Source organism: Mesoplodon bidens (assembly GCF_964165515.1).
Source record: "Mesoplodon bidens genome assembly, chromosome: 7".
Lineage (NCBI taxonomy): Eukaryota > Metazoa > Chordata > Mammalia > Artiodactyla > Ziphiidae > Mesoplodon > Mesoplodon bidens.
Window position 1 is genome coordinate 93,969,773 of NC_138164.1, and position 13,495 is coordinate 93,983,267.

Sequence of the window (13,495 nt, forward strand, 5' to 3'; positions counted from 1 at the left end):
ATGTACCCTCCAAGAGGGCAGGGTCTCCTTCTGTTCTCTTCACGCCTGTGTCTCATTGTAGGTGCTCAGTTAACATTTGAATGAAGGAAGGAATTTATTCGAAATGCACAGATACCAAGTATCTACCTACTTTCAAAAAATCCTTCAGTGACTTTTCATCATCTCTGGGAAAAGTAGCATATAAGACCTGTCATGATCTGGCACCATCTTCGTCTCTTGCCACTCTCTACCTGACATTTTCTGCTCTGCAACACTGAACTACTCGCAGATACACATATGTGAAATTCTGTTTGTTTCTGACTTGGCCTGTTCATGAGACCTGCTTTTGTCTGCAAAGCTCATCTTCCCTCAACCTTGTTAAATAATATTACCCTTGAAGATTCTGCTTAGACAGCACCTCTTCCAGAAAGCCTCCTCTGAATCCTTCCCAGTGCCTTCCAACCTGGGCTGGGTTAGGTGTTCCTTCTCTGTTCCTGTCACCTTCTAACTATACCATGTGTACTTACTACATTTTACTACAATGATCTGTTGATGTGTCTATCTCATTTCTCTGTGATTTCATACAAGTCTGCATCTTTGTATCCTCAGCACCTACACAGTCCCTAAATTTTAATAAACATTTGTGGGAAGAATGGAATATATCTGAATGATTGCAGGAGACTATTCCTCTGACGTTTTGATCCAGAGATGTACTGGCCACCTTGCAGTATAGAGAGACAGTGGTACCCCCAGAATGTTTTAAAAGGTCTTGAGTATCATATTCTGGCATTGCAGATATGAAATTATTATTATTCTTGGTTTCTTGCTTTTATATTTCAGCATTTAACTGATTGCCTAAGGAATTAATCTAACAGTGATAGCTGCTGTTAATAACTGACTTTCTAAGTGAAGACATTTATAAGTATATTTTTATATTTTTAAGTGTATTGTAAATGAATAATTATTGTGTTGGCCTCATATGTTTATTGGCTAGCTAGAAACTTATTCCTTGTTGCTGTTTCGGTTAATAACAAATGACTGATGAAGGAAATCATGCTCCACAATAGAGAAAAATTTCACTGTATGAAAAAGAACTTAAAGGAGAATAAAAAACTTTTCACTTAAGGATAAATTTCTATATCTCTAGTTCCATACTGTTGGATATTATGGCCGAAAGGTGTATGGGGACCCTGGGGAAGGGAGAGGAGTAAGAAGGTGGTGGGTTGGACCCTATCTGGGAGAAAGGACTAACTTGGTCACAGGAGTTAGCCCTCGTCAGAGAGTCTGGAAGTTCAACATACAAGCCTTCGTCTGGGTTGCTGATAAAAGGTGGGTCCTAAGTGGGGTGATGAGTGGGGAGGTGAGTAGGATTTTCTGGAGAGTGGCCATACTCAGTTGAGGGTAAGTTAAGCTTCAGCACTTTACCCTCTGTGCTCCTTTAGCCCTTTTTGCATCCCTCTGTTGGGGAGCATAGAGCATGATAATGAAATCACTCATTTACTTCCGTCTTCTCCCTGAAGTTATAAAACCTCGTGGGCACAGATTTTGCTTCTTTTCATCCTTGTGTTCCCAGTATCTAATTCACATTAAGTGCTCAGTGAGTGTTTACGGAGTGAACACGTAGAGGGCAGGGAGGTGGGCATGTGAGGGTTGCTCGGGCTGTGTGAGGGAGCAGGGAGGATGGTATGATGGTCTCGCTGGGATTTTAGCTCAGCAAAGGGATTTGTCTAATTTGAACCTGCTTTCCAGCCTCAGAGGGAGCTGGGTGAAGGCAAAGTGACTGCATCTAGTGAGAGTGGCTAATAAGGTCTAGGCAGGTTTTAGAAGCCTCAGGATAGGGTTCAAAGTCCTAGTGCAATGGGCAGCCTGAAACTGGTGGACATGTGGATGGCAGGTCTTCAACCGGGTGTCCATGGGCAGCAAGAATCCCTTCAGACAGAAGCGCTGGCAGATAGGGGGCTCTTTCTCGTCTTCTGCCAGGACCAGGCCTGCAAACCTCAGTGCTTACTGCTGGATAGAGTTAGAGACGGCAAGGATGCTTCTATTCAGGAAATGAGCATACTGTGTCCTTGTGTACATGTTTCTTCATTTAAGCTGGTCTTAGCCATATTACCCCACTGTCACTTTGTGGTGACGATAAATTTAATTTTCAGAAAGTTATCTAAATGGACAGGTTAGCCACTCGGCAGACTGATTTGCTTCCAGGGTACAGCTGCTCTTTTCAAGATAGTCATGGTATTATGTGGATCCTTGAGTGCATTTTTTTATGATAGGCTGTGAGAATTTTTTAACTTATTTAGAAAATATCTTTTCTCCCAAAGAGCTATGACTTGGCTTAGTGAAAACTTCAAGGTCGACCTTTGCTGGTGTTTTTGTTGCGAAGGTGAAGCTTTATCTACCGGTCGCCCGGGATTCGGGATTCAAATCTTGCTTCTTTTCCTTACTAACTGTGTAGCCTTGGCAAGTTACTTAACCTTTCAGAACTTTGCAAGATGCGTTGTTTGAAGATTACTCCTAATGCCTGCACGGTTCCTAGTACTGGGGCTGGCGCGTGGTGGGGACTCACTCAGTGGCCGCTCCCATCATTACCTTTGTCAGGAAAGCACACAGACACTTTCTAACAAAGAGGAAGTGAGCAAGTCTCTGAAATTTGTTCTCGTGCTTGTTTTACCGAGAAAGGATGATGGATGGCTGGGTGTTCGCTGTTAGCACTGCACACCCAACTACAAGATGCAACTGGTTAAACAGATAGGAGATATCTGCTTTTCATGTTTTGGGGTGTTTTTTTTTTTTTGCACCTTTGGTAACAGTACACAGTTGCTGAACTAGATGCTCCATTTTCAAGAACATTGCAAAAGCCACTAAACGAGATCATTTTCCATGCAAGAATATTGAAAGCTGATTATAGCTTCAGGGCATTTTTTTCATTCTTGCATAAGCCATCCTTTTCAATTATTTCAGCATCACCATACATAATAGAGAGCTACACAGAAGTGCTGGGTGATTTCATTGTATCACACACCATTTGCTTTTGGAGAGGCCTTTTAAGGGGTGATACAGTGAGATTTAAGGCATTAAATCTCTTTTGTTTATTGGAAAATATGCTTTTTTTAATCTACCTTCCTTTAGGAAGTCTTTAAAATTGACAGATTATGAATAAGTAGATACAAAATTATTACATCTCTTTGCAGCTACTCTGAGTTGCAGATAAATTCTGTAATATTTAAAAAATTATTGGTAGGAAGAAAGGATCCTGGACTTTTTAATTTAGGGTGCTACTATGTGTTTTAATTCCTGCTGATATTGGCCCAAGTATTATCTGAAGAAGTAAGTATATTAAGCAGAGAGTATTTTTATCTTTGAAAATGATGTTTTATTGCTACAGGTCTTTTTTAGTAAATGATAAAAGTGTCCTTAAGGTTGACCAAAATCTTAAGGTATATTTTCTCACATTTGAATATAACTCTTAGTTTTTCCATATGCCTGTAGCCCTAACACTACAAATGGTAAAAATGTAATGAATGTGTGCAAGAGAGACTTTCTGATTCTTCTTGCCGTGGGCGGAATTAGTTAATGATATTCATTCAGATGCAGGATGGTACAAATGGAGCATATTAAGAGGCTTAAATTAGGTCAAATTGAATAATTGAATTTATTCCTTTACTTAAAAACAGCTTAATCAGCTCAGAGTGCTGAACTCTAAAAAAGTTTAATTAAATATTAATAGAGAGTTTATGTTTTCAACTTTATCTTCATTTACAATGATTATATGTTATTTTCCTCCTTTGCTACCTTTTATAGATAGTCGGAGATGAAGTTCGGCCGTTCTCACTTGATGAAGAATTTGATTATGACGCTGTGATGCTAACCCCCAAGTTCACTCCTGCAGAGATAGATGCCATCAAAGAGCTATGTGAGCAAAAGAAAAAGAGCACAGACTTAGAGAAACCCCGGGACTGATCCACCAAGACATCTTCGTGTTTATTTTTATCTTGTTCTTATTCGAGCAACATTAGAATAAAATATATACCTACTATAATCCCTTTTGTGGAAATTTGTGTGTGCGTTGATTTATCAGAGTTATTTGTCAGTAGGGAGATGAGACTAAAAAGACCAAAGAGCCCTCTACCCTTACAGAGTTCTCTTCTGTCACATGGCTGCATCCATGGCTGATAGGGGGAGATGGAGGTGGCAAATGGGGACAGGAAGCAACGCCCACAGAAGGGTCCATCTGATGAGAGCGCGGAAACTAGGTAATGTGGGGTATTGTAACAAAAACTGGAAATTTCATCCCGCCTCCTTGGGGAGGAAGGGCAATTGAACATGCAAAACACAAAGAACTGATTATGTGATAGGTCACTGGTCTCAGCTATCCAGAGATAGTGGTATGAATGTGAGTGCTGAGAGGTTGGGCTTCTAGGATTGATTGGGAAAAGACTTTACTGAAAAAGAAAGCGTCTGAGAATTGATTATATGTCATATAGTAAATTCTTGCATTTTGTTACTGCTATTCAGCCATGTGTGAGGAAAGTTACAAAGTACAAGGAATGATCTCTTACTTCCAGAAGTTTACAATATCATTTGAGAAGGCAAGGCGTAGATAGAGAAGAAAACTAGAGAATGTAAAAACTATTAGGAAGTACTAATTGTGTAAAATACCCACAAATGCTTTAAAGGGAGGAGAAAAAGTGGTGAAGGCACAGACGAAGGGGGAATAGTATGTATGAAGTAATTTTTATCATTGAAGGAATCAGTAACAAATCAAATGTATTTAGTCTTTTTTTTCTTTGACTATATATTTTATTTCTATTTTTTCTTTTCCATTATGGTTTATTATAGGATATTGAATATAGTTCCCTGTGCTATATAGTAGGACCTTGTTTATCCATTCTATATATCAGGAGTCCCCAACCACCGGGCCACGGACCAGTATCCATCTGTGACCTGTTAGGATCCGGGCCTCACAGCAGGAAGTGAGCAGTGGGCAGGTGAGCAAGCAAAGCTTCATCTGTATTTACAGCCGCTCCCCATTGCTCGCATTATTGCCTGAGCTCTGCCTCCCGTCAGATCAGCGGCGGCATTAGATTCTCATAGTAGTGTGAACCCTACTGTGAACTGTGCGTGTGAGGGGTCTAGGTTGTGAGCTCCTTATGAGAATCTAATGCCTAATGATCTGGGGTGGAGTTGAGGCGGTGATGCTAACGCTAGGGAGCGGCTGCAAATACAGATTATCATTAGCAGAGAGGTTTGACTGCACAGAGACCATAATAAATCAATTGCTTGCAGACTCATATCAAAACCCTATCAGTGAGTGGCAAGTGAAAACAAGCTCAGGGCTCCCACTGATTCTGCATTATGGTGAGTTGTATATTTCATTATATATTACAATGTAATAATAGCAGAAATAAAGTGCACAATAAATGTAATGTGCTTGAATCATCCCAAAACCATCCCCTCCATCCTAGTCTGTGGAAAAATTGTCTTCCACGAAACTGGCCCCTGGTGCCAAAAATGTTAGGGACTGCTGCTGTATATAATAGTTTGCATCTGCTAATCCCAAATTCCCCATCCATTCCTCCCCTGCCCTCCGCCACACCCTGGCAACCACAAGTCTGTTGTCTATGTCTGTGAGTCTGTTTCTGTTTCCTAGATAAGTTCATTTGTGTCATATATTAGATTCCACATACAAGTGATATCATATGGTATTTGTCTTTCTCTTTCTGACTTGGTTCACTTAGCATGATAATCTCTAGGTCCATCCATGTTGCTGCAAATGACATTACTTCATTCTTTTTTATGGCTGAGTAGTATTCCATTATATATATATATATATATATATATATATATATATATATATATACACACCATATCTTCTTTATCTATTCATCTGTTGATAGACATTTGGGCTGTTTCCGTATCTTGGCTATTGTAAATGGTGCTGCTGTAAACATTGCGATGCATGTATCTTTTTGAATTATAATTTTGTCTAGATACATGCCCAGGAGTGGGATTTCAGGATCATATGGCAACTCTTTCGTTTTTTGAGGAACCACCATACTGTTTTCCATACCAGCTGAACCAATTTCAAATGTACTTAGTCTTAATTAGTTTTCATACAGGCCTGTGCTTGTGTGTGTGTATATATTCATAAAAACTGCCATTTATATTCCTTACAAAAAACGCTCTTGATTTAATATTGCTATTGTCAGGTGATTTCCACATCTAATTTTCTTTGTCTAGTCAAAAGACTTTCACAAAACACCATTTATGTGCCAAGCCTATGCTAGGCAATGGGGAGGATACAAGTAAATTAGACATGGTCTGACATAGTGGGGAAGACAAATGTATAAACAAATAATTATGGTAGAGCTGCACTGTCCAACATCATAGCCACTAGCCACTAGTATGACTGAGGAACTGATTTTTAAATGTTAATTTTATTTTCATTTAAAATATAAAGTTGATATTTGATGCACTTATTATAAAACTCTCAAGTCCATTTGGAACAGCTTGGGTATGTGAATCTACTTTTTCAGCTGTAAATTTTATGACATCTAAATACAGATCATTTATTTTTGATGACAACTTAGTGTCTAAAATATACTATAAATGTAAAATGCGCATTGGATTTCAAAGAATTAATATGAAAAATTATAGACTATCTTGTATTTTTGTATTGATTACATGTTGAAATAATATTTTGGGTCTATCTGGTTAAATAAAACATTACCAATTTCTTTTTACCTTTTTTTTTTTTTTTTGCGGTATGCGGGCCTCTCACTGTTGTGGCCTCTCCCACTGCAGAGCACAGGCTCTGGATGCGCAGGCTCAGCGGCCATGGCTCACGGGCCCAGCCGCTCCGCGGCGTGTGGGATCTTCCCGGACCAGGGCATGAACCCGTGTCCCCTACATCAGCAGGCGGACTCTCAACCACTGCGCCACCAGGGAAGCCCTCTTTTTACCTTTTTAATGAGGCCACTAGAACATTTAAAATTATACATGTGGCTTGTGTATTTTTATTTGACAGCACTGCGGTAGAGTGTAATCAGTTTTGTAAGAGTAATGTGTACTAAGAGCTACTGGGCAAAGCAAGTTGGAGTTACTGAATTATGCCTTGGAGAGCTGGAGAATCTTCAAAGAGGAGGTGACATTTGAGGCTGGCCAGGAAGAATCAGTAGGACTTCTTGATTGGAGGCTATTAGAATAGTTTGTGTGAGAGACAAGAGCCAGAATTAAGGCAGTGTAAGTGGATGTGGAAAGTATGGATTTGATTAGAGATTTGGAGGTAGAACTAGCAAGGATTTTTGATTGATGCAATGAGGGGACGAGGGAGCAACTGTGAGGTTAAAACAAGATTTTAGCATATAGTCTATATACACATGCTGACTTGAGGTGACAACTGCATTGTGACATAATTGTTCATAAGACCAGAGGATCTCTTTTGACTCAATATATATACATATAGCATTTTGGTATTTTAGATAAAGAAAGACTTCACCATCTTTAAGACATCCCAATTCTATGGACTTAAATAGTTTTATAATAGAAGAAACAAAACTAAGTATTCAAAAAGAAGTACACTTTGGTGGAGTATTCCATTAACTAGGCAGGGTAGATGGCAGGTGAACGTTACTGTAGAGTGTTCTATCTGTAGAATTGGTGTATTTTTGGCTTCATTCCTTTTGGAAATTTTTTTAAAAATAAATTTAAGTATTTATTTTTGGGTGCGTTGGGTCTTCGTTGCAGTGCGCAGGCTTCTCATTGTGGTGGCTTTTCTTGTGGAGCACAGGCTTTAGGTGCGCGACCTTCAGTAGTTGTGGCACGTGTGCTCAGTAGCTGTGGCTCGTGGGCTCTAGAGCACAGGCTCTATAGTTTTGGTGCACGGGCTTAGTTTCTCCACAGTATGTGGGATGTTCCCGGACCAGGGCTTGAACCTGTGTCCCCTGCATTGGCAGGCAGATTCTTCACCACTGCGCCACCAGGGAAGTCCCCCGCTTTGGAAATTTTTGATTCCTACATTATTTGGGGCAGTTGTGCATTACAGCAAAAGTGACACTGGAAAATGGGTCCCTTAAGGCCTTTGAATGAAATAGTTTTGTCTCAACTGTACCATTACTCTTCCCCTGACTAGCAAATACTCCTCTATGACTTTCAGCTTTATGGGTCCCTTGAATCGATGTGAATGGTTTATTTTACGTTGGTTGGCAAACCCTAACCAAGTGCCTTTAGAAGAAGCCTGAGCTTGTATTCATAGATAATGCTTACCCGGATTAGGTAGTGGCATTGAGGATAAGAAAGAGTAGAAGATAAGGAGAAGCTCCTGCGTGTATACACCAAAATGGGAGGGAAGAAAAAAAGTATCTTGAAATAATGTAGCAGTTACAACACGAACAAACTTGAATGGAGAACATTTCACTCCAAGCCTGCAATACCAGCCCTAGCTTGTTCAGTGTGGTGGCACACCAAGCAATCTTATTCCTTCAGGATCCACCTTATGGGGAGTTGCACAAGAAGGAGAAAAAATACTTAGACCTGATATTGAACTTCCTTGATTCCTTCATCAGGAAATTTCTTTTCCCATGAATGAAATAGAGCTGTAGCCTCATTTAAAAGAATAAATTTTCCTTATGTGCTAGGTACTTGTATGGATGAATTAAAATATGAAAAAGACAAAAAATTTTCATTTCATTGGCTTGTTTCTTGGAGGTCGAAGTTACATGAGTACAACAGCTTGGGAAATGACATGAAAGAGACAATCTTAGAATTTCCTAGAAAAATATTTCTCCATATGTGGAAGAGAAATCGATACTTTTCACCCTGGCCTACCCAGCCCTTACACCCTATGGCCCCTACCTACCTCTCCAATCTCATCTTGTACCTTCTTCCTCATTTTTTATTATGTTCTAACCAGTTCGTATTCTTTTATGTTTTTCAAGCACTCCACCTTGTTTCCACCTTAGGACCTTTGCTCTCACTCTTCTTTCTGATTGGTCTTCCCAAGTCCTGGTGTAGCTGGGTCTTTCTCATTATTCAGGTCTCAGGTGAAATGTGTCTCCCCAGTCTCTCTCTTGACCACCCTATCTAATCCCATTCTTACAACCTTCACTCCATCCCGATTTATCCTATTACCTTACCTTGTCTGTGTCTTATCTGACTCTTTTATTAGATCATAAACTGCAAGAGGGCATGTACCTCCTCTGTCTTTTTATTGCTGTGTCCCCAACACCTGAAAAGGACCTGCAATAAAGTAGGTGTTCAATAAATATTTACTGAATGAATCACACCTAAAGTATGAGCTTATTAGTTTGAAGAACCCAGAGGTCCATTTCATTGATTCAGTTTAGTTAGACATATACTGAGCACTTTTGCTATATATTCTTACTTCTTAGACTCATGACAATCCGGTGGCCCATGCAAATTTGGGAAGCCTCACCTGATTGGCTTGAACTGTTCCATCCAATCTGTTCCTTTCCATAACTCCATGGAAAATTGAGAGATCTTTGGTTCACATGGAAACTTGACCCACTTCTCAATTGTTCTTTTGAAACCTTGTTATGACTTCTTAACATTAAAAACCCTATTGAGGAGCCATTCATGTGATAACAATACTGATATTGCCAACATTCTACATTAAAAAGTGTGGACTGATGACTAAAGGAAAACTGGAAAGGGAAAAAGAAAACAGAACTTAAAGAGAGAGGTAGGAAGGAGGAAAATTCCATTTTGGTAGCTGTCTGTAAAACAGAAGCCTTTATCCATTCATTCAAAAATGTTAATGTTCATAAGAGTCATCACATTTTCGAGGTGGTCTTAAAGCCTAATTCCCTCATTTTCATTACACTTTTATTTATTTTGAGTGTCATGTAAGCCACAAGAGGTTTTTAAACAGAGGAGAGACATAATCTGACTTACATTTGGGGGAAGATGGTGGAAAGGGGATAGGGCTGTATTGTATTGGGGGAAGACTCCACTGGAGGGATGTGTGTGCCAGGCTATATTGTTCTCTCTCTGGAAGTTTCTATGATTTGGTTATCCCCAGTATTCTGAAAATTTACTATGATCTGTGTTGACACAGGTCTATTTTCATTTTTTCCCTGGGCACTCAGTAGCCTTTTAGTCGGGAAAGCTACATCCTTAGTTCTGGGAAATTGTCTTGAATTATTTTTTGGTGACTTGCTTCCTTCCATTTCCTCTTTTCTTTCTTCCTAGAATGTTCGTTTTTTGGATATTGAACTTAGATGCTACTACAATGTTTTCATACTCTTCTGTTTTCTTTCCTTTTGCTCTGTTTTCTGAGATTTCTCTCAACTTTATCTTCCACGTTTTTATTGCAAGGTGTGTATTATTTTCTTTTTTGAATTTTGTATTATTTTTAAATCTGCTAAATAGTAAAGCCAATTCCATGAAAAGCAAACAAACACCAAGAAACCACATCCAGAGTGATCAAGACAGCATGCCAGAGCTGCATCAGGGCTAGACGATTAGAATTGAGAGAATGAAGGTAGCGTCTTATCCTTGATAAGGATGAGCATGGTGCCCCTTGATGGGAAGCACTTGTGTTCATGATGCTGAATGAATGAGCCATAAGAGCTGGAGATGCCAAGAGGGACTTGGGTATTCCCAGCATGTTGTAGAAAGCGTCGGGTGTGAACAAGTGGAGGCTAGGTAAGTTCTAGGATCCCTAACACTGAGAGAGGGAAGTGATGCATTAGGTGCTGGGTCTTTGGCTGGGTTGCCTTTGGAATGTACGAGGCATTCATGTGTTAGGCACTCCATCCTCTAAAGCAGCCCCTTTTTCTCTTCCTGATGTTCCTATTTCTGTTTATGGCACCACATTGGTTGTCAGAGGCTATTATTTTGGCCTCTGCGCTACCTTTGTGTTCCAATCTCTCCTCTGTACCCCCCTGGCCATTATTCAAGACTTCATTTTTACTTATCTCCTCCAGGAAGCCTTCCTACTTCCCAATTAGTCTCTAAATGCCTCTATTCTTTCCATTCTGGCTTGTTTTACACGTTTTCATATTCATCTTAATGTTACTATCTTATTTCAAAACCACTACTAGCTGCTCATTGCCTACTGATTATTAAAAACTTCTCAATTTAGCATCCAAGGCCCTATTCCCTTGTACCCCCATGATACAGATGAAACTGACTACACGTGGTTCCCAAATGTTGCCTCCCACCTTCATGCTTTTCTTCTTATTGTTCTTTCTTTCTGGATGGTCACCCTTCATTTCTGCCCAGTGAATTTCTCCTCATCCTTTAAGATGCACCAGGTATAATTTCATCTTCCCCAGAACCTGGATATCACTTTGTAACACTGTTGCTACTTGTCACATTCTGCCTTGTGTACATGTTCCCCCCTCACTGGAACCCACCCCCCTCACCGACTCCAAAGGCAAACAACCAAATCTCATTCATTCTTGCAACTTTAGGAAGCACTGTCTCTTACGTATTATGGTTCTTATCTGGCTTCATTTACTTACAAAATCCAGGAAGAGTGCCACAAAAATGGATCCCATTAAGATTTATTCATTCAACTAATGTTTATCTACTGTCTGGTTCTTTTGTTATGTTTTGTTTTTAGAAACAAATAGTTAATGTCATGATTTGTTAATCCATTGAATTTATGATAAAGAAACAAAATGCAAAATGTCTGCACAAGCTGCACCAGAATGTTGATTTATTGAGAGAACAATCAGAAAAAGTAATTCCATCCAGTACAAAAATGGGAGGAAAAAAAGACCCAACAATATGATTCTAATGTAAGTGAATTTTGCATGAAGGAATGTATGAAGACATTTTAGTATCAAAATAATGGCAAGTCAATAATAAAGGTTATGGTACATGATAAATAATTATAATACTTTGCATCTGTATAAAAATGTGCAGTCTTTCTAAAGAGATTTTTGTTGTTGGCTCCACTTCAGATGGTAGTAGATTATCTCCATTGTGTGCATTTAGAATATTGACATCCCTGTTAAGATTAAAAAAGTAAATCCAATAACTCTCCAAATTGTGTTAATAATAGCTATATTCTCAGAAGAAATTAGCATGAATTTTAGTTTAGGTTAAAAAGTATTTTCAAAGGATGGCTTATGTGCAAGTGGTGGTAATGGTGCATGAAGTAATTAGGGTGTTTAACAACCATTCAGAAAAAACTGCTAATTCTTCTTATTTTTACCCACAAAGATGGGAAAACCTGGAAAGTATTTGAATCACAGACATATTGGGGCATATTTTGGGGAAAAAAACCCATGGTATCAGATGTCTTTGCAAAAATGATTTCCTAAGTCCTTTGGGTTTAAGAAGGTCATTGTCTTGAACTTATAGAGGACTTAGCTTGAAAATAAAGGTCAACTGATTTCTGAGGAGACTTTAGTTTCCGGAGAGTAGTTTATGCTTTTCTTTAAATGCTTTGGTTATAGTATTATCCTGTTATTGATGTATTGACTCTAATGACTTCTGATGACTCGAGGTTTTTATATCTATCTATCGATATATGATATATATTTCATGTGTATATATATTTATATTATTTTGCAGTGAATCCAACTTATTTTCAAATGTGAATGAAATCCACAGTTTGGTTAGTCTGTGTTACCTTTTTGTTTTGCTAAAATTGAGTTTGCTAACCTTTCTTTGGGGAAAAAACCTGCAGCATTTGTTTCTTCAGCTCTATTCCTGTTATTGTTCTGCCCTGTGAGCTTTGCCTATAGCATCGGTTTCTGCTTCCCCCATCCCACCGAGTGTAAGTGTAACAGAGACAGGCACATGTTGGTGGATGTTTCGTGTTTGAACAGCTGAACACCTGGCTACTGGTGTGCAGGTGCCCAGAACTCTGGAGAAGGGGGTTTCATTTAAGACAAACAAGAAGAATACATGCAAGTTGCAGATGAGGGCTTGGGTGTTGGACTTGAGATGTTTCTGTGTTCAAAACAATAAGGAAATGTGAGACCCTTACAAGTCAGGGACTGGGTACAGTGCTGGTCAGAGTATTTCTGGAAAAGTTCTTCACTTACATAATGGCTTCTGTATTTGTTGGCCTAAATGAGTCTACTATATCCTGTTTAGTTATTGTCCTCAATTTTCAAGGATCACAAAGGGTTTTATACAGATGGTAACCAAAGTGATCTCTTCTTATTATGGTGAAATTAAGCTCTAATATGCTATATATCAAACAAATAACCTGTCCAATGCCATCACCATAGTTTAGAATGAGAAATGAATTACATTTTGCTAAAAGTGTGCTCCCATGTTCATTTTCCCCAAATTTGACAGTCATTACATTTTAAGTGATAATTAATCAAAATAGAAAGTATTAAGAAAACACTAAGCATCAACTGAGTGTTTACCACATGTTCACCATGATATTAGATGAGATGTGGGAGAAGAAAAATGAATGGCTAAATACTTAGTAACATCACAGAGAGGCCAGTTTTGACACAGGAAAGAGAAGTCAGTGCAGTATCCTGGGGAACCCAGTGGTGAACTAGTACTACCCCAGCTAGACTCA

The 13,495-nt window shown here is 39.0% G+C and overlaps 1 protein-coding gene across 5 annotated transcripts in view; it reads left to right on the top strand.

The window, feature by feature from the left end:
- Positions 1-4,018, top strand: part of IFTAP (intraflagellar transport associated protein) — a 60,066-nt gene extending 56,048 nt beyond the window's left edge. For all 5 annotated transcript variants that reach the window (XM_081241128.1, XM_081241130.1, XM_081241129.1 and 2 more), the window contains one exon: positions 3,781-4,018. In XM_081241128.1, coding sequence (XP_081097254.1) covers positions 3,781-3,939 — 159 coding nt within the window. In that variant the 3' untranslated portion in view covers positions 3,940-4,018. The remainder of the gene's footprint in view (positions 1-3,780) is intronic.
- Positions 4,019-13,495: the final 9,477 nt, after the last annotated feature.